This window comes from Triturus cristatus, chromosome 2_1, assembly GCF_964204655.1.
Source record: "Triturus cristatus chromosome 2_1, aTriCri1.1, whole genome shotgun sequence".
NCBI classification, from domain to species: Eukaryota; Metazoa; Chordata; class Amphibia; order Caudata; family Salamandridae; genus Triturus; species Triturus cristatus.
The window spans coordinates 306,987,540-307,009,400 of NC_140581.1; the positions used below are offsets into that span (position 1 = coordinate 306,987,540).

Here is a 21,861-nt window from a genome sequence, read left to right on the forward strand (position 1 = left end):
TCCAGTAAACACAAGCTACATCCTCCGTCCTCTTACCGTTGTGGTGCTCGTGTAGTCTGCGACGTCGCTCCTCGCGTCTCCCCGAGTGAAGGGCGCGGTGGAGACCGCACGCCATTACTGTGAATATATCGGCTCACCAACGTGGTGTTATAAAAATAGAAGGCGGACTACGAGTATTCTGTCTCGCCGGTGCAAAGTAGTAGAGAGGGGACTTGCTACGTATTGTTATTAATACGGCGACCATATTTAAGTTTAAGAAGCAGCCAAAGTGGATAATAGATATTAAAATGGTCATAGGAAAGTTATGAGAATGAATTATAAGAGGAGGATCCTAGTAATTGGCTGATAATGAAAATTAAGATAGAGGCTCAAAAGGTTCTTGTAGTACCGATATTTCTAAAGTGAGCTAAGTATAAGTATTTTCTGATAAGTACCTTGGTGCCAGTTCATGCAAGCAGTGAGTGTGAAATTCTGTTAGTGCTCTTATCACGTGATTTTGTCTCTCGCATCATATGTGATAGGTAGCTATATTTTATTTATGAATTGCATTGTATGAAGGTCATCTCTTCCATCTATGGGTTAAATGAATTTTCTTACATGTATAGGGTATGAATGTTATGAAACGTCACATAGTCATTTGGCATGAATACCATATTGAATCGTAAATATAACTTTCATATGATATCAGTAATACATTTCAAAAGGAAAAAGGCCTTTGTACATTGTGCGCTCATTAGCATAATCACCCATGATGTTAGGATACTTTATTGGGAGAAGATTTCAGGTATTTCTTGCATTAGGATTATCTCCTTAGAAAATAATGCAGCTCATGGTCAATATTAAGCCCTATTTCTGTACTCCTCAATCGAAGGAACCACAGAGCTTCGTGTCTGCGGAGGGCCAGTTCCCTGTTGCCGCCTCTTGGATGTCTGTGGGTCTGTTCTGTACCGAAGTATTCAAAACGTTTGTGAGTAGTCTGTGCGGGACATTGTGTTATATGTGCAGCGATTGGATATCTAGAATCTTCCTGTTTCACAGCCCTCATATGTTCATTAATTCTTTCTCGTAATGTTCTGATGGTGCTTCCCACATATCTCTTGGTGCATTTACATTCAATGATATAGACTACATATTTTGTCAGGCAGTTGATGTTTGACTCTATTTTGTGTGACTCGTCATAGGGACCCTTGAATTCTATTTTGTGGTTGCTTGCCCACTTGCATGCGCTGCATGTGTTGCAGCCATAAAAGCCCCAACTTCATTGTTAACCAGTTTTCTTTTTTCTCAGCTCACCAAGAGATATGTGGGAAGCACCATCAGAACATTACGAGAAAGAATTAATGAACATATGAGGGCTGTGAAACAGGAAGATTCTAGATATCCAATTGCTGCACATATAACACAAACTGCTTTCAATTGTTGCTTACAGTATGCTATTATATCAACTGTGAAAATTTTTCTATGTGTGCTGGGGATAATCTTTTGAAATTGCTGCTAGCCACGGCTGGCAATCCTCTGGGGGGTTTAGTGGTATCCCTCACCCTTAAGCACCGTTATCGATATTGACATAGTACATATACTCATATGAGAATTTCCTGACTGGCGCCATTTTCCTATCTCCTACCACTACCCTGTAATTATCTCCAGAGAAGCTGCAGCGGATCTGTCTTGGTGGAGCGTGGAGGGCAATCTGTCCCAAGGAAAGTCCTTCCATCTACCTCCATCGGTGGCCACAGTGATAACGGATGCATCCACTTTAGGGTGGGGTGCGCATCTGGGGAATCTGGAGATCAAGGGTCTTTGGTCTCCAGAGGAAAGGTTGCTTCACATCAACCTTCTGGAATTGCGGGCGATTCGTTTAGCTCTCAAGGCTTTCCTCCCTTCCCTTCGCGGTCATTCTGTTCAAGTCCTGACGGACAACACTACCGCGATGTGGTATGTCAACAAGCCGGGAGGAGTGGGGTCTCTTTGTCTCTGCAGAGAGGCCCTGCGTCTATGGTCCTGGGCTCAGGACCATCTGATTTGTCTGATGGCAAATCATCTGGTCGGGGTGCTGAACGTGCGTGCGGACAGTCTCAGTCGGCAGTTCTCCGCCGACCACGAGTGGAGGCTGCATTCGGAGGTGGTTCGTCACGTCTTTCGGACGTGGGGAACTCCTCAGGTGGACCTGTTCGCCACTCACGAGAATGCTCACTGCCCGTTATTCTGCAGTCTCCAGTATCCGATGCAGGGAGCATTGGGGGACGCGTTTCAGTTGAGTTGGAGCTCACGACTCCTTTACGCGTTTCCTCCCATACCCTTGATTCCTCGGGTTCTGAGGAAGATTCGCCAAGACCGGGCCCAAATCATATTGATCGCCCCGGATTGGCCAAGAAGGTTGTGGTATTCAGATCTTCTCCACCTCTCCTCGTGCCCTCTGCTCCGTCTCCCTCTTAGGGCAGACCTCCTCTCGCAATCGTAGGGACAGGTTCTACACCCCCACCTCCAGAGCTTACACCTTCATGCCTGGAGATTGAACGGGGCAACCTGATCTCTTTTTCTCTCCCATCTGATGTGGTAGATGTAATTTTGTCTGTCAGCCGTCATTCCACCAAATCTATCTATTCCTATAGGTGGTCTAAATTTGTTCTCTGGTGTGGAGAGAAGTCAATTGATCCTTTGAAGGCTCGTTTATCTGACATTCTGCAGATTGCCCTTTCTCTTGCTCAGCAAGGCTTTGCTGTGGCTACTGTAAAAGGATACTTATCTGCTTTGTCGGCTTTCCTTTGCTTGTCGGATCAGCCGTCATTATTCAAATCACCTATTGTTCTTTGTTTTCTTAAGGGCCTCACAAACAGGTTTCCTCCTACTCCCTTTATTGTGCCTCAATGGGACTTAAACCTTGTCTTGACTTATCTTATGGGTTCTCCCTTCGAGCCCTTACACAAGTGTCCCTTGAGACTGTTGTCTTTTAAGAAGGTTTTTCTCGTTGCAATCACCTCGGCAAGGAGGGTAAGTGAGCTTCAAGCTCTTAGTTCAAAACCCCCGTTCTTGACCATTCATGCTAAAAGAATGGTACTCAGGACCAGGGCTGCATTTCTGCCTAAGGTGGTAACTCCCTTCCATCTGGGGCAGTCCATTACCCTTCCTACCTTCTATCCTCCCCCTCACCCTTCCAAGGAGGAGGAGAGACTTCACCGCTTGGACCCTAAGAGGGCGGTGAGCTTCTACCTGGACAGGACAAAAGACTTTAGAGTCGATGACCAGCTCTTCGTGGGCTTTGTTGGCTGCAAGAAAGGCAGAGCGGTGCACAAGCGCACTCTTTCCAGATGGATTGTCTTGTGCATCAAGATATGCTACTCCCTGGCTGGTAAGGAACCTCCAGAGGGTTTAAGGGCTCATTCCACTAGAGCAAAGTCTTCCAATTCTGCTTTGTCTAGGGGAGTTCCTGTGGAGGACATATGTGGGCCGCAACTTGGGCCTCTCTCCACACCTTCTCAAAACATTATTGCTTGGACACCGAGGTGAGGAGGGACGGACACTTTGCTCGTTCCGTTCTTCAGGACTTTCTGGTATAGAAGGGTGGACACCCTCCTCCGGGAGTGGGGACTGCTGTGGGATTCTATTCACAAGATGAGGAATCCACTGGCAGATGAATCCATCAGAAGAACAAGTTACTTACCTTCGGTAACGCTTTTTCTGGTGGATACAGTATCTGCCTGTGGATTCCTCACTGACCCACCCGCCTCCCCGTTGTCCATCCTTCTATACCTGTAATTCTATTAATGGTATTTCAAAATGTGTTTTGTTACTGTCAAAGGCATTATGTTATTTCTTTTGCCTTTCTACTTATTCTCCACACTGTGTGTGTTGCTTTATATATTATGTACTGTGTATACTGTGTATATATTGCTGTCAGTCCGTCCGTGTGCCTCGAAGGCACGGAAAAAAGGGCGGAACTGACGTCATCATGCCGACGAGGTCTTCTTATGGAGCCGGTGACGTCAGCGGAGTCGCGAGCGGAGCCGTGTCTCTGTGACGTCGTCTTCGACCTCATCGGCGTGGACTGCTACAAAAGTTTCCGAATGTTGCTGGGGCAGGGGATATTCACAAGGTGAGGAATCCACAGGCAGATTCTGTATCCATCATAAAAAGCGTTACCGAAGGTAAGTAACTTGTTCGTTTGTGTCGGTCTGATGATCCCACCATTGTTGCACATAGAAATGTGAGGAAAATTTGTTTTATTTTAGCTAAATATGAGGTTTGCAGAGGATTCTGGGCAGGAAAACATTGGGAGATCCATGCAGGCAAACACCTACCTAGACCCCCTCCCCCCCCCCGGTGTCTAGTTTTCAGAAATGCCTGGTTTTGGTAGGTTTCCCTATATGCCCGCCGAGCCTGGGTCCAAAAACGTAGGTGACTCTCGCGCAAAAACAAAGTCTTTTTTGTGATCGATAATTGTGAAGTCTCCACAGAATGTTTAGGGACATTTCCTGTTATAGGCAGTAGGTTTACCCATACAAATGAGGTACCATTTTTATCTGGAGACTTCTGGGAATGCTGGGTGGGCAGAAGTTTGTGGCTCCCTCAGATTCCAGAACTTTCCATCACAGAAATGTGGAATGTTTTTTTTTAAACGAAATTTGAGGATTGCAAGGGATTCTAGGTAACCGGAACTGGTGCGATCCACACAAGTCACCCCATCCTGGATTCCCCTGGGTGTCTAGTTTTAAAAAAAATTACAGTTTTGCTATGTTTCCCTAGGTGCTGACTGAGCTAGGGTCTCAAATCCATAGCTAGGCACATTGCGAAAAAACGGTCTGTTTTGGCTGGCAAGATGTGATGTGTCCACGCTGCGTCTTTGGGCTGTTTCCTGTCACGGGCACTAGGCCTACCCACACAAGTGAGGTAGGGAAACTTAGAATAGTAGAACAAGTGTTATTTCCAATTGACTTTCTATGCATTTCTCTGTATTTCGTGCCCATTGCGGAAATACATAGGTGTCCTTAATACCTATTTTTCAAATGAATTGCTGTATACCCAGTACACAATGAAAAACCATTGCAAGGTGCAGCTCAGTTATTGGCTCTGGGTTCCTCAGGTTCTTGGTGAACCTACAAGTCCTGTATATCCCCACAACCAGAAGAGTCCAGGGGATGTAACAGCATACATTCCAAGAGTTCTGTATGACTTCAATGGAAGCGATTTTCTCTCTGATGCCAGAAGACAAAGGTCAACCAGTTGTGTAGTAAAATAAAATAAATCTTTCATATTTCCATTGGACACCATGATTGAGGTCTGCCTACCTAATGGCTAGCACAGTTTAGAGAAAGAATCTCTTTACCTTTCTCAATTTTCTGGTTATTAAACTTTAAGTATAAGTTAAAGGCATTTTACCGTTCCCCCATTGAGAGAGCTTGATTTCAACGAGACTGCAATATTGCTTAAAGAATGTTTTTAAATATGTGCCTGATCTAGTTCTTCTTGGGGGTAAAGTTACATTTTATGAATTCTATACCTTTAGCTCAGATGTAGCTCATTGCGGGGGTGCGTGGCCAACTACATGGCCGGGTAGCTGCATTTTGTGCGTACTCCGCCGGCCCGACCAAAATCCTGTAGGTATCCTGTTCCTCCTTGCCATATTAACACCTCACCATAAATCGGAAGGCATGCGTAACGAGTGAAGAGCCTGGTGGGGTGTTTTATGGTGATTTTCGTCTGGATTTGAGACCTTTATGGAGCGATGGTCGATGCACGGTCTTCCAAGATGGCGGCTGCAGCGGAATAGCCGAGGCTGGAAGCCGGTGCTGCGGTGCTCTCCTCGGGGTAGCAGTGTTGAGCCTTACCGACAGAGGGCCGAGGCGACTTCGATCGGCACTGCGACGCGCCTTGATTCGCCACTGAGGCAGCGACACCAGTGGTAAGCGGCTGCCCTCTGGGATCCTAATACGGTCACGGCGTTGCCGAATCTGAAGGAGAGGGAGCTGATAGTGGCGGGGCTCTCCCCCGCACAGACGACAGAGAGACTCTTGTGGTTTTAGCGGCAGTCGTCGGAGACTACTCCCCACGGCTGCAGACTAATCGTTGGTGCTGCGGGGGAGTGCCTGGCCCATTGTGTCTCCTGGACTTGCGGGAGCGTGGCTCCATTGTGCTGGATCAAGCGGGGTGACTTGGGTGAGATGCTGCGAGCCTTGACGTTCCCATGGGCGGCTGCTATCAACACTTGTGCTGAATGGTTGGGCCGGAGGTACGCTCAGGTGGTGAACTGTCCTTTTGGTGAAACAACTCCTGGAAGTGCGCACGTTATCGCTTCCCTGCCAGTGCGCACAGCCATATTGGTGCTCTGCCTGACAAGGTGCGTGAGGGCTGCTGAATCCTGACTGATGGGCAAGTAGTGCAAGTCAATTTGGTATCTAAAACTTTGGGGTGTGCAGCGCTCTCCTGTGACAGTCTGGTGGATGCCGCGCATGTGCGGACTCCGAGGGCAGACGAGAGAAGTGGATGAGACCCACCCGTGTCCTGTGGAAATAAAGCCGGTGCAAGGGGCAGATCCAAGATTGATCCTGTGGGGAATCTGAGGAGCTGAAACGTGAGTAGGAATCTTATGGCCTGAGTTGTGGGGGCACCAACAGCCGGCCAAATAGAGGCGGCACCTTCGGAGAGGAGTGTGGCGGACTATTTCTCCACTGGACAGCCTGCCGAGAGTAATGTTAATACACAGCTGAGACTTTTTACTGCCTTGTCGGCGGAGACGCGGTTGCCCTAAGGGCTTAATAGCGGCAGGGGGTGAGAAGTGTGGGGCCACCAAGCATTGTAGTAGATGATAAAGTTGAGAGAACTACAAGGCGGCAGCCTACCAACGGCATAGTTCAGATGGCGAAGGATAAGGAGCCTAAGACCGCCAAACTGGGGAAATTGGACCGCTTCACTAAAGTAATACCAACGCCTCTAGGGACAGAGGGAGACTCGACTCCCTGACCAGACACGGATGCGATACTACAGGCAATTCATGCGTCTGGAGAAAGCCTGGAAGGTAAGATACCGGAGGTGGGGACAGAGGTTTCCTTTCTGCGCCAGGATCTGCGAAAGGTTTCCGAAAGAGTTACTGAGGTGGAACAGCGTGTGTCGGGACTGGAGGACTCTTCACGAACCACAAGTAAAGAAGTAACAGGACTTATGGCGACAGTAAAAGAGGTGGCTTGCAGAGTCGATGACGCTGAAAACAGAGCCCGCAGGAATAACCTGCGATTTATAGGTTTTCCAGAAAATGTGGAACGTTCTGGTCCGGGACACTTTCTACTGACATTTCTTAATAATACTCTTCCGAAGACACAATTCTCATCATGCTTCATCATAGAACGAGCGCACAGGATGACTGGGGTCCGACCGCAGCCGAGAGCTCCTCCTAGACCATTGATAGCCCGGTTCTTGAATTTTAAGGACCGAGATCTTATACTCAGTGAGTTACGGAAGAAGGGAGAGATCAAATATAAAAACACTAGAATGATGGTGTTCCCTGATTACTCACGGGATGTACAAAAATTGCACGGGATGTACAAAAATTGCAACGCACCTTTGGTCCCGTAAAAGTGAAACTTTGCGTGCTCGGGTTCCAGTACATGCTGTTTTTCCCTGTCAAACTTCAAGTTATCTTTCAGAATACTGCGCAATTTTTTCCAGTCACCGGAAGAGGCATGGTCCTCGGTTGAAGAGAGGCCTCGATTGAGGCCGGGGTTGCCTCTCACTGCGGCCTTGCCGGTTGACAAGGCACCGAGCTCCAGTTGGGAAAAACCTAAGGAACGGCGGTGGAGACAAGTGTTGAAATGACGGACCTCCATTAGAGCTACACCGGCGAGGTCCATGGGGCTTAGGGAGCGGAAACCTACCGTATCGGACACAGATGATGACACAGCTCTGGAATGTGCATCTCGTACGTCGCGGAGATCGAATGACAATGGAGACTCCGACCAGTCAGAGAGACAGGAATCCGTGGGCACCGACAGTGAACACCCTCTTTTGGAGTGCATTCAGCAGATGGAAGCTTCAGGCCCGAACCCTCTGGGTAATGACCTTCAACCGCTGCAGTCACACAGCAATGGCGAAGAGGAATGACGATTTGGGGCTAGACGCCCGCATAGAGACGCTGCAGGACTCCCGAGGCTTGGTTAACATTTGGGACCATTACCAGGCTAATGGAAAGTATACAGTGGGTTGTTACTACTGTACGGCATTCTAGTTGAGTGAATAGAGAAGGGGGGGTTACAGACCTCTGGGTAGTTTCCCGCACCAGTGTTGTCACGTTGATGAAATTGGGGGTGGTGGGGGTGCCTGCAGTGTGTGGGGAGTTTGGTTTGGTTCACATGCATGAATACAGATACAAAGAAGAAATGGCACAGTCTGGGTGGTGTTCAGGGACTAGAGTGGACGGGGGAAGTTCAAGCTTTTGTTGAAGTATTATACATGACTACGGGTATTGAACAGAAATGGTACTGTTGGGGTGTTGTTCAGTGATCGCGGATGATATACCACACCTGTTTATACCATGGCCAGAGGAGAATACACGGTAATAACGTGGAACGCCAATGGGCTAGGGAATCAAATTAAACGTGGGCTGGTATCTAACTACCTTAAAAGACTTAAACCAGACATTATATTATTACAGGAAACACATCTTTTGGGTCTACATTGTTCGTTTTTGGAAAGGGAGCAATACACCACCCTGGCACATGCAGGTTTCACTCGGGGCCGAGAGGCGTGGCAATCCTTGTTAGTCACCCCCCTTCCGGGTCACTCGACGATGGGAAGACCTAGAAGGAACTTATGTAGCGGTCCACGGTATCTGGAACCACACGCCGTGGTTCATAATTAGTGTCTATGCTCCCCCACGTCTCCAGCAACGTACGCAAGATAAATTAGCGGACCACCTCTTACAGGCTGGCCCTGCCACACATATTGTTGGGGGAGACTTTAACGATGTGAGTGATCCCTCCCTAGACTGTACACTAACACATACAGGGCCATATGAGGCTACTGCACTGGCGAGATTCCAGGCGACCCTTGGGTTAATTGACCTCTGGAGGCACCACCATCCGTCCACGCGTGCAAATTCGTATTTTTCCAGAGCCCATAGGGTGTTTTCCAGGCTAGACTACCTCTTTGCCTCAGCTGGAGAGATTAAACATGTAGAAGAGTGGGAATATTTGGCCAGAGGTATCTCGGACCACTCACCGCTCTATTTGAAGGTGGGGAGGAGAAGGGCAGGACATGGTACTTCATGGAGACTGAAGGATGAACAGGTTGCCAAAGAACTTAGAGTGGACACGGAACTCTACTTCCGAGAATACGATGGCTCGGTGTAATCAGCTGTCACTCTTTGGGAAGCTTTTAAAGCGGTGATACATGACAGAGCCCAAAATTTCATTGCCCATCAAAAGCGGTGGAAACTTCAAGAGCTTCTGATGTTAGAACACAGGCTGGTAGATGTCGAAAACAGGGGGGCCCCCACACTGAATGCACATCTCCTTCACCAGATTGACATTACTAGAAGGGAGTACCAAGCGCTGGTTACCAAGGAGATACGGGCGCACCAGCTCGCAGTTCAACATCGACTATATGAGACTGGAGATAGAGCGGGTAAACTGTTGGCATGGTTGTACAGGAAGGAACAAGAATCCAGATGGGTTATGTCTATTAGGGAATTAGGCAAGATCTACACCATGACCCAAGACATTGTCGGGGCCTTTGCCCGATACTACACAGCGCTTTATGCAGCTCAGACGCAGGTTAGCGAGGCACAAATAACCTGCTACCTTGAAGGTATTGAACTCCCTTGCCTCGCCCCAGAGGAGAGGGTGGGGCTTGACGGAGATATTACGCTTGAAGAGGTAACAGAGGCTATTGGTCGACTGAAAATGAGGAAAACCCCTGGCCCTGATGGCCTCCTGGGAGAATTCTTTGAACAACATAGTACCCTTCTGGCCCCGCATCTACTTCAGATGTTTAAAGATTCCAAAGATAATGGGATACTCCCTGCGGACCTCAGAATGGCAACAGTGGTGGTGATACCCAAGGCGGGAAACCGCCAGACGAATGTGGGTCGTATCGTCCCATTTTGTTGTTAAACATAGAAATCAAAATACTGGCTACTATCCTTGCTACACGTCTCTTAAACGTCATTACTTCTTTGATTCACGATGATCAATCTGGTTTTATGCCAAAACGAGCCACACGTTATAACTTAAGAAGGGTGGCCAATTGGATGGATGCCGTTCGAAAACGAGAGGAGTCACACTTGCTCTTGTCCCTTGACGCTGAAAAGGCGTTTGACACCATCCACTGGCCTTTTATGTGGCACGCTCTGGAAAAGTTTGGATTTGGTCCGGGTTTCAGGGACTGGGTGGTGCTGCTGTATACTGAACCTAAGACTAGGGTTCGGGTTAATGGAGCTTTATCAGAAACCTGGCTGATTCAAAGAGGGACTAGACAGGGATGCCCCCTTTCCCCCCCCTTATTTTTTTCTCTTATCCTGGAGCCACTAGCCTGTGTCATTAAAGCCTCCCCGGGGTTGTGCGGGTTTGTAGTTGAAGCCAGATTGCTAGACGAAGAACGCTTATCTCTATATGCGGACGACATTTTACTATATGTGATGGACCCGAGAGAGAAACGTCCTCAAATCCTACAGATTTTTTAGACCTACGGGCGTCATGCGGTATATAAAATGAATTGGTGTAAGTCTACCCTATACCCAATTGGCGGGGTGGTGGAGCCCCAGACGTTTCCTGGTTGTTTGCGCTGGTCGACAGAGGGGTTTACATATCTTGGCCTCTATATCACTACCGATGTAGCAGCGAACCTAACGCGTAACGTCAGGAGGGTACTTCTAAATTTTCAAGAAGACTTTAAGCGATGGAGAAGACTTCCCTTAACCATTATGGGAAGGGCTGCTATGTACAAAATGATTACACTCCCCCAGTTGCTCTATATGCTACAAAACACTTGTTGCAAAATTCCAGACACAATGTTCAAACACATAGATAGCGAATTGCGCTTGCTCCTATGGGACGGGGCTTATCCACATGTGGCACTTCAAACTCTACAAAGAAATCCATATAATGGGCGTTTGGCCCTCCCAGACATCAGGGCATACTACAGAGCGTCCTACCTTATTGTTATTAATGAGTGGATTCATGCAAGGGGAGATCACTCGACATATAGGCTCGAAAGGCTACAGTTTAGAGAACGTACACACCTCCACTATATCTACGGAGGTAAGGGAAGCAGCCAATTGTTACAAGCGACCCAGCGGTCATTGGAGGCTTGGAAAAGTGCCGAACGGCAAATGCAATGGGAGTGGTCGGAAGGGAGTAGACTAACCGAGATTGGGAAGCTGAGAGGCTTTATTAAATGGGACTTGATGGGCATTTCCAAAATAGGGGACATCTTAGAAAAGTGTGTGTTGGCCTCTTTTGGCATACTCCAAGCCAGGTATCAGCTCCACGGCATATGCATACCTCCGTCTGAAGCATGCATGGATTGCGAAGGGATTGGATGGGGAGACACTATCAGAATATGCCCCGTTAGAGGGTCGACTCTTGCTGGAAGAGATTCCGGCTAAAGCCGTTTCGTTTACCTATAAAACGCTACTTAACAATATGCCCGACAAACTTGGTCCACTCCGAACTAAATGGGAAAGGACCACCGGAGTACTGGTAGATATAGACTGGGAGGCCGCTCTCATGCATCCACGGGAAGTGGCAATTAAACTTAGGCTACGCCTCATTCAGTACAAAATCCTGCACCGCACATACTTTGATAGAGTTCGACTGCATAAAATAGGGAGAGTGGAAAGTTCAGAATGCCTTAGGTGCCATGTAACAGACGGAACTTTCATACACAGCCTCTGGGACTGCACAGAGATTCAAGCGTACTGGGGAAAGATTGTGGGTGAGCTCAACAAAATACTTGATGTTCAAATTGAACTGGAGCCAAGGTTTCTTCTCCTGGGTATCTCGACGGATGTAGATATCCCAAGACGTAAACTTGTATCGGCTAACTTGGGGTTAGTGGTAGCCAAACGAGATATAGCAATGTACTACTGGGGGGCGCAACACATACCTACACTTAATGAATGGAGGACAAGTCTTGATCTCTACATGGTGGCGGAACAAGTAACGTATAAGGCCATGAGCTGCCCTTGGAAATTTAGGATGATACGGACACCATGGATAAAATACTATGATCTGGAGGTTGAGGGGGAAGAGGAGGGAGGGGGGCTGTTGTCTGGAAGGTCGTGGGAGGTACCTTGAACAATGCAATATATATCCCCAATGTTGGTACGCAAGAGTATTATAGGTATGGTTTGTTCTTCATATACACCCGGTTCATTTAAGCCCGTCGATGGATCCACCTACAACAGACATTATATTTGAACGATTGCCAGATGAGACAACTGTGAAAGGACAATTATTGGGCGTGGTGTATTCATGCTTTGTTAAACATGTTATCTTCTTTTCAAAACAAAATAAAAATATTTATAATTAAAAAAAAAGATGTAGTCATAGCTAAGTCTAGAGCCTTTTTAGTCTTCACAGTGTTTGAACCATGTTTTCCTAAATCCCAAGAACCACATACCATCTTTTCTTGTTAGGTGGAAGTAGGTGATTGACTTCAATATATATTCTCCAGCTCAAGTGTATTACTCTCACAGATTTGGAGAGGAAGAGGAACTATGATGCTGTAGACACAAAAGCTGACGACTTGTGAAAAAATCTTTGTTAGATTCCTCATCTCGTTACCGATTTATAACTCCTCTCATTCCCCTCTTCTGTGACCTTGGGCTGACGAGAATTGGGGATCTGGCTGCTCTGAAAACTTTAACCTACTGGCTGTGCCTATGGATAACCCCCCGAACTTATCGATTATCGAAATTCTCTTCGGGAGGATATGATGATCAATGGTGCAAAAAGTTTTCTATGGTTTAAACACATTGCAGACTGGTGCAAGTCATTGAGTATGAAGGACCTGTGGGAACATCCGGATAGGGCTACAAGAGACAATTTACTGAGATTAAAAGCCAGATATTGGGAGGTGGTGGCCGTCAACTATACTAATAATTTGACCACTGGTCAATTAACATCTAAATTTGTAGCTGTAAAGTCACGCCCACAATTTGAACCCTTTCTGGATCGAATCTCTCCCCCTCTTGCAAGAAGTCTATATGTGAGATTCAGATACGGCAATTTGCTCCTAAAGTTTCCTAGTAAGGAGGCGTCTGGCCTAGTATTGGATTTATGTCCTTCCTGTACTACTGTCAGAGAAACTGAATACATTTTGTTTTTCTGCCCTAGATACCAGCAGATACACAGGAGGTGGATAAAACCAATCTGCCTTAATCTAGGAGCTAGGCAGTATCAGATTGTGTACAGAATTTTAAAATCAGATGTATCTGAACCAATAGTTTTTTCTGTCAGTCGCTTTTTATTTGCCTTCTGGATAATCCACCAGAAATGTTTATTATAGATTGCACCGTATTATTAATTGTTCTGCAAAATATGTACCTATGCATTGCGCACTTTAGGAACGTTCCCCCTCATTTCTTCAGGAAGCATGCCCCTTAGCTGTTTCTTAATGTATTCTGATGTATGCTCGGCTTGCCATCTTTTTAGTGTTCTTTTTAATAAGCTACCTTAAAATGTACCTGTTTTTATATTTTTTAATTGTAATTTGACAATGTTTTTATCTTTTGTGCACTTTCATGGTTTTGTACAAACAATCTGAATAAAGTTTGATGATGACAAAAGCTGCTACTGCTTGCTAAGATTTGTTTAGTATCGATTTTTTGTCTCAACTTACTAGATTTTCTGCCATTTTATACTGCTTTATATTGAAGATTATTTCATTAGTTATTTAATGATTAATATAACTTAATCTATGGTTATACACCGAAAAAATGTATACCTGTGATAGGGTGGACCAAAAAAAAACTATTGTGAGGTTATAGGCCGTGACAAATTTAGGAGCTTTTTGGAACTTCTCCCCAGATTCTTCCAGAATCAATTTAATTATTTATTGGGTTTTGTCTGTCTGCATGGCTGTTCTCTAAAAGCTTGCCCATTAGAGTTACATGTTTAAAAGGTTTATAGTCTATGGATATTTTCAACTGCTTAAATGAAGAGCTGGACTTGCCATACTATTCATTTTTTGTGAATATTAAAGGGGCAATTCATTGTAGAGAAACAAAGACAGCTCTTTTGTACACAGTCCTGCATCTCTATCCATCACCAACAATAGCATCCTACCATGCTCCTTTGATGATGTCACTGGAGTTTTGATATTTATTATAACACCATTCACCAGATGGCCCTATTAATGAAGAATCTTTGATAGAAAAGATAATGTTATTTATCTGTTACACTGGTTCTCTATCAAGAGTATCTTCAATAAATTCATAAATGGCTTCCCTCCTCCTCAGTTGCACCACAGGAACAGAATTGGAGATCTCCATTTAAGATTTCATGCCCTTTCATCAGACCACCCAAAAAAAAGGAAAGGCTGTCGGTTTGTATGGCCAACTGTGACTGTGGGAAGAATAAACATTTTTGGTTTAGTTAAGCTATTTCCTACTTTTATTCCATTCCTGATTCTCTAATGAGCTTTGCAAATATTTCAGGAATGTTCCCCATTTTAAAGGATAAAACAGTGTAAAGGCACAGGAGTGTTTTGTCTTACCTCACGGATAGAGTTGTGTTTCTCTGTTTTAAAGATGTTCCTGCACATGGACGGAGATATTCAGTGTTTATGAACCCAATGAAGATATCTTTGTTAAAGAACCAGTGTTACAGGTAAGTAATTTTATCATCTGCCTCTGAAAACTGTTGTGTACTTTCTGGTACTACTAGTAGAACAGTGCATCTTATGGTACGTTCATGTGTGTGCTCTGAATATTATCATAAGCCTTGTAATAAAACCTCCTTTTAAAACAAAAGCAGTATTCTTTGATAGGCTTCTTGGCACTGGGAGATATTCATCAGAAGGTGTCATTATGGGATAAGTTCATTGTAGATCAATTGCTACCATTATACAGCTTCTTTGTTCATGTAAATAAATAGTTGACAAAAAAAAAGTGTGCTTTTTTAGTGACTTACACTTTAAGCTTATTGAAATAATTACTGTATGTTTGAATTTAGTTTGGCAAATGTTACAACCCAATATCTCATGTTAATTGTATGCAATTGTTTTGAAGGTGTTTTTAGTGATACACATTTACTAGCCATGATGTATGCTGGAGAAATGTGCTACTGGATTTTGAAGCATTGTGGAGGAGAAGAAAAGACAGAATGCAATGGCATCGATGCAGAAACTAGCTGTGATAAGGGTGACCGTTTTCAAACAAATACACTGGATTTCCGGGACGTAGGACAGAAGATGTTGTTCAAATATGTTTCTATTTGTGAGGGGCCACTAAAAGGACTAGGCTGGAGCACAGCAAATGCAATGCAGATATTGGACTTTTTGAAAAAATGTGGAAACTAAGTTTTGGTTATTTGTTTACTTAAAATAACTGAGTATAAGCATTTTTAAGTTTTGCAGCTTCCATCCTTTTGCTGTTCAATATTCGATTAATTAGTTAATTTTATGTTCACTATGATACGTAGTGTTTTTTCAGAATGTTAATTTATTTCTCTGTGGTCTGTTATTATAGCTAGCCTCTCAACCCAACTACTGACTTTTTCTCATTAACCATTTTGCATATTTGTAGGCATTTAACTGTAATTTTAATTTCCACATCCACTTGATTTGCTTATATGTGAAAAAGGAAACGGAATGAAAATTAAATTCTCTCGGCAACAAGTATTTACTTCTCTAGCACTGTTGCAACGAAAATTGTACTATTCTCAATGAGAGTGGTGCTTCCAAGGCATATCAACCTGAATTTTATAATAGATCTTATATCAGATTCAGACTGTTGGACCGATGAAGTCCTCCAGTAGCATTAGAATGTATTCTGTTTTAATTTGCTCTCAATACAGGATTTATTTCTCCATTAGGGGATCTCCATTGATAATCATAATCACTCAGTAGTCCAACCCAGATACGAAATCCTGGAGAACTTTTTCCAAGAAAATACACGTTTCTCATTTGCCTTCCTCAATAACATCTTCTTTGAAGATAAATATTTTAGCGTCCTATGGAAATGCGCCATTGGCCAATTCCAATTATTTACTTTAAAAAGTAAACTCTCAATAAAAAATGCACATCAGTCACTAGAGATCTAAGTAAGAAAACAACAATTCTCTTTCACAAATTTTTTGAATAGCCAGTTTTGTTGCGTTTTGCATAAGTGAAACATACAAAATGCAATTTCTTGCCAGCCTCTAAATCCACGTTAATTCGTACATTTATAACGCCAAATTAGTGCACGTCAGTACCTCAGTCGGTTATCAGCTTGAGTCCCTGTCCATATTACTCCCGCCATTTGCCCCATATTTTGGCATGTTTTTACAGGCAGACCCTGGCTGCATAGATTGGGTGTAGGTAATGGAGTTGGACCAGTCATAGGTGGGAGGACCTCACCAGCCTTGTGGAGCCATGCAAACCTTCCTCCATTCAACGTCCTTTAGTGTTCCCAAACACCCCTCCCAATTCTGCCTGAGCGGGCCCATTTGCTCAGGTGCATTGAGGACTAGTGGATTTGGTATATCCCACTTTTACCAGATTTTCCCTTGAGTAGTTTAGCCTCCAGAGGGTTGTGTTTAGGGAGGTTTACCAGACTAGGTTTGTAATCAGCTAGTGAGTTTATTAATTGAAGATAAGGCTAAGGATGGTGTCATAATAGAATCAGTGTTGCTGCAGACACCTCCAAACTTGGTGCTCATGGTTACTGTCATGACTTGGCCTTAAGACAGTCTTCATGGTTAAGGCTTATAGTCCTCAAGCCTGGGGTACAACAAAGAATGCTTCAGTTGCCATCTTCAGGAAACACCTTATTTGACACTCTCCAATGACGAAATTGGCTGAATGAAAGCCAAGATGGAGACTCTTAAGGGCTCTAGTCCTGAAAAAGCAAAAGCAGAAAAAACATTCTTACAGGCCTCAGGATCAGCGCTGTTACCCAATAATGTTCTAACCCTTCAGTGGCCACAGGGCCACAGTCATCAATATCAGGCAACATCAAGCAACACTAGATAAACTCACACCCTAAACAGCGAGTTGGACTATGGGAACACCCTCTACGACAGGATCATCAAGTAACTCCCTACAGGACTAAAAATCATCCAAACTCTGCAGTCAGACTCATCCTCAACCTCCCCACACAACTCCCATCACACCACACCTAAGGAAGCTCATCTGGCTCTCAATACATATATGGTCTCAATACAAACTATATAATACCACAACCGCTGCCGCTTCCGCCACCTCCACCACCTCCACCACCACCACCACCACCACCGCTAGTAATAGCAGATAAGCTTCCCAGTGTGGCCAGATAGTGATGATTCGTCTCTTCCGTTTCTGCTACCTATTCCTTTGGGGGTGGGGGATATTTCAAATTTCATGGAAGAGTGGAGATTCATCAAAAAAAGCAAATGGGTTCTGGATGTTTCAAAGTGGCTGTTCTCTCAGAATCCGATATCCCTACCCTGGTGATACCCCCAAAGATGTCATTTCCCACAACAGGTGGGATGCCTCAGCAAGAGATTGATATCTTTTTACAGGAACAAGCAGTGGATGGAGAGAGTTCTCTTCCATCAAAGAATTGGGAATTTATTCCAGCCACCTTCTGCTGAAAAAGAAAGTCAACAAGAACTAATTCAGGCCCATTCAAGATCTAGAACTGGCAAACAAACGGATACTGGTACAACATCAAATCTACCCACAGCTCCATCAGGGGGATTGGCTATGGTCCATAGATCTTCACGATGCCTACTTACATGTACCCATAGCAAAAACAATCAGACTTTCCTGAGACTTGTGGTAGGAAGTGATCTTTGCAAATATAAGGGCCTTCCGCCTGGCATCTAGTCTTCACGAGGACCTTCTCAAAGTTCATAGATGTGATTGCAGCCCATCTGAACAAACAGAAGATCTTCGTCTGTCTGTATCTAGATGACCGGATAATTAAGGCCTCAAAATAAAAACAGGCTTATCAGCAAAAAGTCTCCTCTAAGATATGTCTTAAATTACATTTTCCTATGTGCAGGGACAGAATCTAACCTCTCAAGAGATCAGGTTTTAATCCCTACATGGGTTGTAATGGACTCGTATCCATAACCAACCCCTACAACACCACGTTGTGTGTGTCATATGTAAGCATACACCGAAGGCCATCAAAGACAGGAGTCAAAGCTCTTTATGACCAAAGCTTGTGACAACTGTTGAGCCAAAAAAAGATCTAGACCAGATTCAAAGTCACCATCATTGAGTTTGAGGAATGGCAAAAACACAAAAGTAAGAAGACATGCTGTATCCTCACAACACCAGACAATTAAGTCTCCTAGGCGATCCTAGTCTCCAATGCATTCCTCTTCAGAACCTGAATTAGTCATTATTCTGATTAAGACCCTGTACCTGCGACTCTGACAGACCCGGGTCAGACTCCAATCCCTCTGATGCCTCAGGAACCACCTCAGAGGCCCCTTGCTTACCCAGAGTTCTTAACACCGTGGGCAAACCACGAGTGAACGCGATTTTCAGTGAAGCTCACAGGAAATCTGAGGGCGCTTTATGGTCTCCCACCAGCTGGTCCTACCTCAATGCCATTTGACACTGTCTTCATGCTACTGACCGTGCCATCTCCCCCATCCAGGCTCTGCTTCCTTCCCTATGCCGATTCCTACACAAACATCTGTGCCTTTTTTTGACAATGATCAAGTGTAATTTACTGGATACAGGGATTGCGGTTTACAAGTCACACATGTATACACAGAAGCTGTATGAGGTACAGCGCTATAGAGAAAGGATCCATAATCTTTTTAGCAACTACTCCGCTCCATTAGAGGAATTGCTGCAAGACACTGACAGTGGTGACGTGCCATACATTCCTTGATAACCACACTTTCAAGGACTAAGGGATGCCTGTGGCATCAACACTTCCTCCCAGTTGGAGCTTGAAGGCTCCTCTGGTCCTCCTCTAGCAGAAGTCACTTTTTACTATTCTGTCATAAGAAAGGCTGCAGAGGTTTTAGAACTACCTTCGGTGGAGATGATGCCAACATACTTACTTACTGAATTGCTCCAACCAGCCTCTTAAATGCCTGAGACCCTTCAGCCCTTCAGTGATGCTAGACTTGGCATTAGCCGCCTGGAGAAGCTTACTTCTTCCCCTGCAGTAAATAGTTGTGGCTGTTCCTGGTGACCCATCCTTTCCATTGGCTCATCTATCATCAGAGAGCGTGGTAGTCCAGGCTTGATGCTCATCCAGTGTATCTCCTGGGGAAGTTCAATTTAATCACACAGACATAGAATCTAATACATTTGAAGCTTTTGCTAAAGAGATTACTTTTTATGGCAATCTGACCCTTTAATCTTTAGACATGACTTGATTTTTGGGTCAATACACACATGCACAATGGGACATGGCAGGATTGGTAACCCCTAACATCTGCTGATATATTTTTCAGACCCGGTCAAAGATGGACAAGCAGCAGTTAGTCAAGTCAATTTGGCCCAGATACGGCATATTCAGTGGCAAGAGCCATGAGCTCATGTGTTACCCTTCGCAGACATGCATGAATACGTCATCATGTTTCTCTGTCCAATATACACTGACGGACCAGCTGTTTGATAGTTCCAAGCTATTCAGGAATAAATCCGGCTCTGCGCTCAAATGCTTAGAGGAAAGCAGAGCTACAGCTAGCTCTCTTAGCCTTCACTTTTCGTTTCAAGGCATCACTAGATACTTGAACTTTAGACCACTACAGTCTCCACAGTCCCAACAACAGACTCATAACTCTTGCCTCAAGCAATATAGGGGTCAAAGTAAAGAGAGAGCATGCGTTGTCCAGCAATCGTCCTCTTCTCCCGCATACCCTTGGGAAGCACCTCTAATTCCCTCTTGTCAAGGCATAGGGAACTGGTGGGAGGCCAAGTATCCCTCTCTCTACAGGCCTAGGAGGCCATACTTTCAGACCAGTTGCTCCTTCTGACTCTGGATTCCAAAAGGCCCCTCCCCATCACTCTTCCCAGATCCCTCCCTGCAAAAGACCATCTCTTCATCCAGCAAGAGAAGGCAGAAATATTGTGTCAAAAAGAGGAAGTGGGGTTGGTGCCACAGCAGGAAATTGTGTTTCCTGGTCTAAAAGAGGGATAGAGGTTTTTGTCTTGATATTATACCTCAGAGTCTTTAAGTCCTGTGTAAGGAAAAGTTCAAGATTCTCTCCTTGACTTAAGACACAATACAGTCTTCCACTTCCATCATCAACAAAACCTGATGATGGAAGTGGAAGACTGTATTGTGTCTCTTGACTTGCAGGACATACTTTCACATACAGATCCTGCTGTCTCATCTGCATTTCATGTTGGAGTCCACTCTTTACCACTTCCAGTACTCTCGTTCAGTGTGGCATCAGCACCTTGATTCTTCACAGACTGATGGCAGTGGTAGCAGCACAGCTCAGGCATTCAAGGGTCCTGGTGCTCCTGTACCTGGATGACTGACAGCTCAATTTCATGTCTGTATAGGTGGTGTTGAGCCATCTGCAGGCAGGGGCATTCTTACTGTTCAATCTTGGCTTTTCAGTCTCACCTACCAACGGCCCTCCATAGGGCTTCCTGTTCATGCAGGCAATACTGGATACAGCATCGCTTCGAGCCTTCGCTCCACCAGAGAGTATTTGGGACATTCTAGGTATGATTATGATGTTTCAGAGAGGAGCACAGCTTTGAGTTCTGATGCTCTTGCGCCTGCTAGGTCTTCTTGTTTCATCCACTCTTCTGGTCACACACGCTTGCTGGCCTATGAGGGCTCTCCATTGGTACAGCTGGCAGCATGGGGGAGTTCTATTGGGCGCCATTCTGATCTCCCAGGATGCTGCAATAGATTTGATGTGGTGGGTAGTAGAGGAGAATCTTTCAGAAGGGGGTGTCCTTCCACTCTCCACCTCCTGTGGCCAAGGTTGTTACGGATGCCTCCACCCTGGGGTTTGGGATCACATCTGGAAATTAGAGGCCTCTGCTGGTCTCCAGAGGAGAAGGTTCTGCACATCAGTCTTCTCAAACTGAGGGGATTCATATGACAATGTAGACCTTCCTCCCTTATCTTTGTGGTCCAGCTCTCAACTGACAACATGATCGCAAAATGGTAAGTAAACAAGCAGGAAGGAGTGGGCTCTCATCTTCTCTGTCATCAGCTGATGAGATTCTGGGCCTGGGCCACCAGCATGAAAGTCTGAGTAAGCATCTTGCTGACCACGAGTGGCGTCTCCACCAGAAGGTAATATAGTAAATCTTTGCCCTCTGAGCACATCTCAGATGGACCTGTTTGCCACTGAGACCAACACCCCTTTTCCACAGTTCTGTGCCTTTATCCACTGCAGGGAGCTTTGGAGGACGCGTTTTGTTAAAGTGGAATTTTCCACTTTAGTATGCGTTTCCTCCCAGACCATTGATTCTTCAGGTTCTCTGGAAGATTCACCAAGACTGGGCCTGAGCTGGCTGAGCAGTGTGGGGTATGCAGATGTGCTGCTCCTCTCCTATTCTCTGCTTCTTCTCCCTTGCCGGGTAGACCTCCTCTCCCAGTCAGAGGGACAAAGTTTGCATCCCAAACTCAAGAGCCTCCCCCTGCATACCCGAAGATTAAGTGGGGACCCCTGAATGTGTTCCAATTGCCTATAGAAATGGTAGATAGTACTCTATCAACAAGAAGAGACTACCAAAACATCATAT

The 21,861-nt window shown here is 45.2% G+C and overlaps 1 protein-coding gene across 1 annotated transcript in view; it reads left to right on the plus strand.

Annotated features, from left to right (window-relative positions):
* RIMOC1 (RAB7A interacting MON1-CCZ1 complex subunit 1) overlaps positions 1-15,831 on the plus strand; it is a 352,796-nt gene extending 336,965 nt beyond the window's left edge. The window contains exon 6 of the mRNA XM_085631178.1: positions 15,221-15,831. Coding sequence (XP_085487304.1) covers positions 15,221-15,510 — 290 coding nt within the window. The 3' untranslated portion in view covers positions 15,511-15,831. The remainder of the gene's footprint in view (positions 1-15,220) is intronic.
* Positions 15,832-21,861: the final 6,030 nt, after the last annotated feature.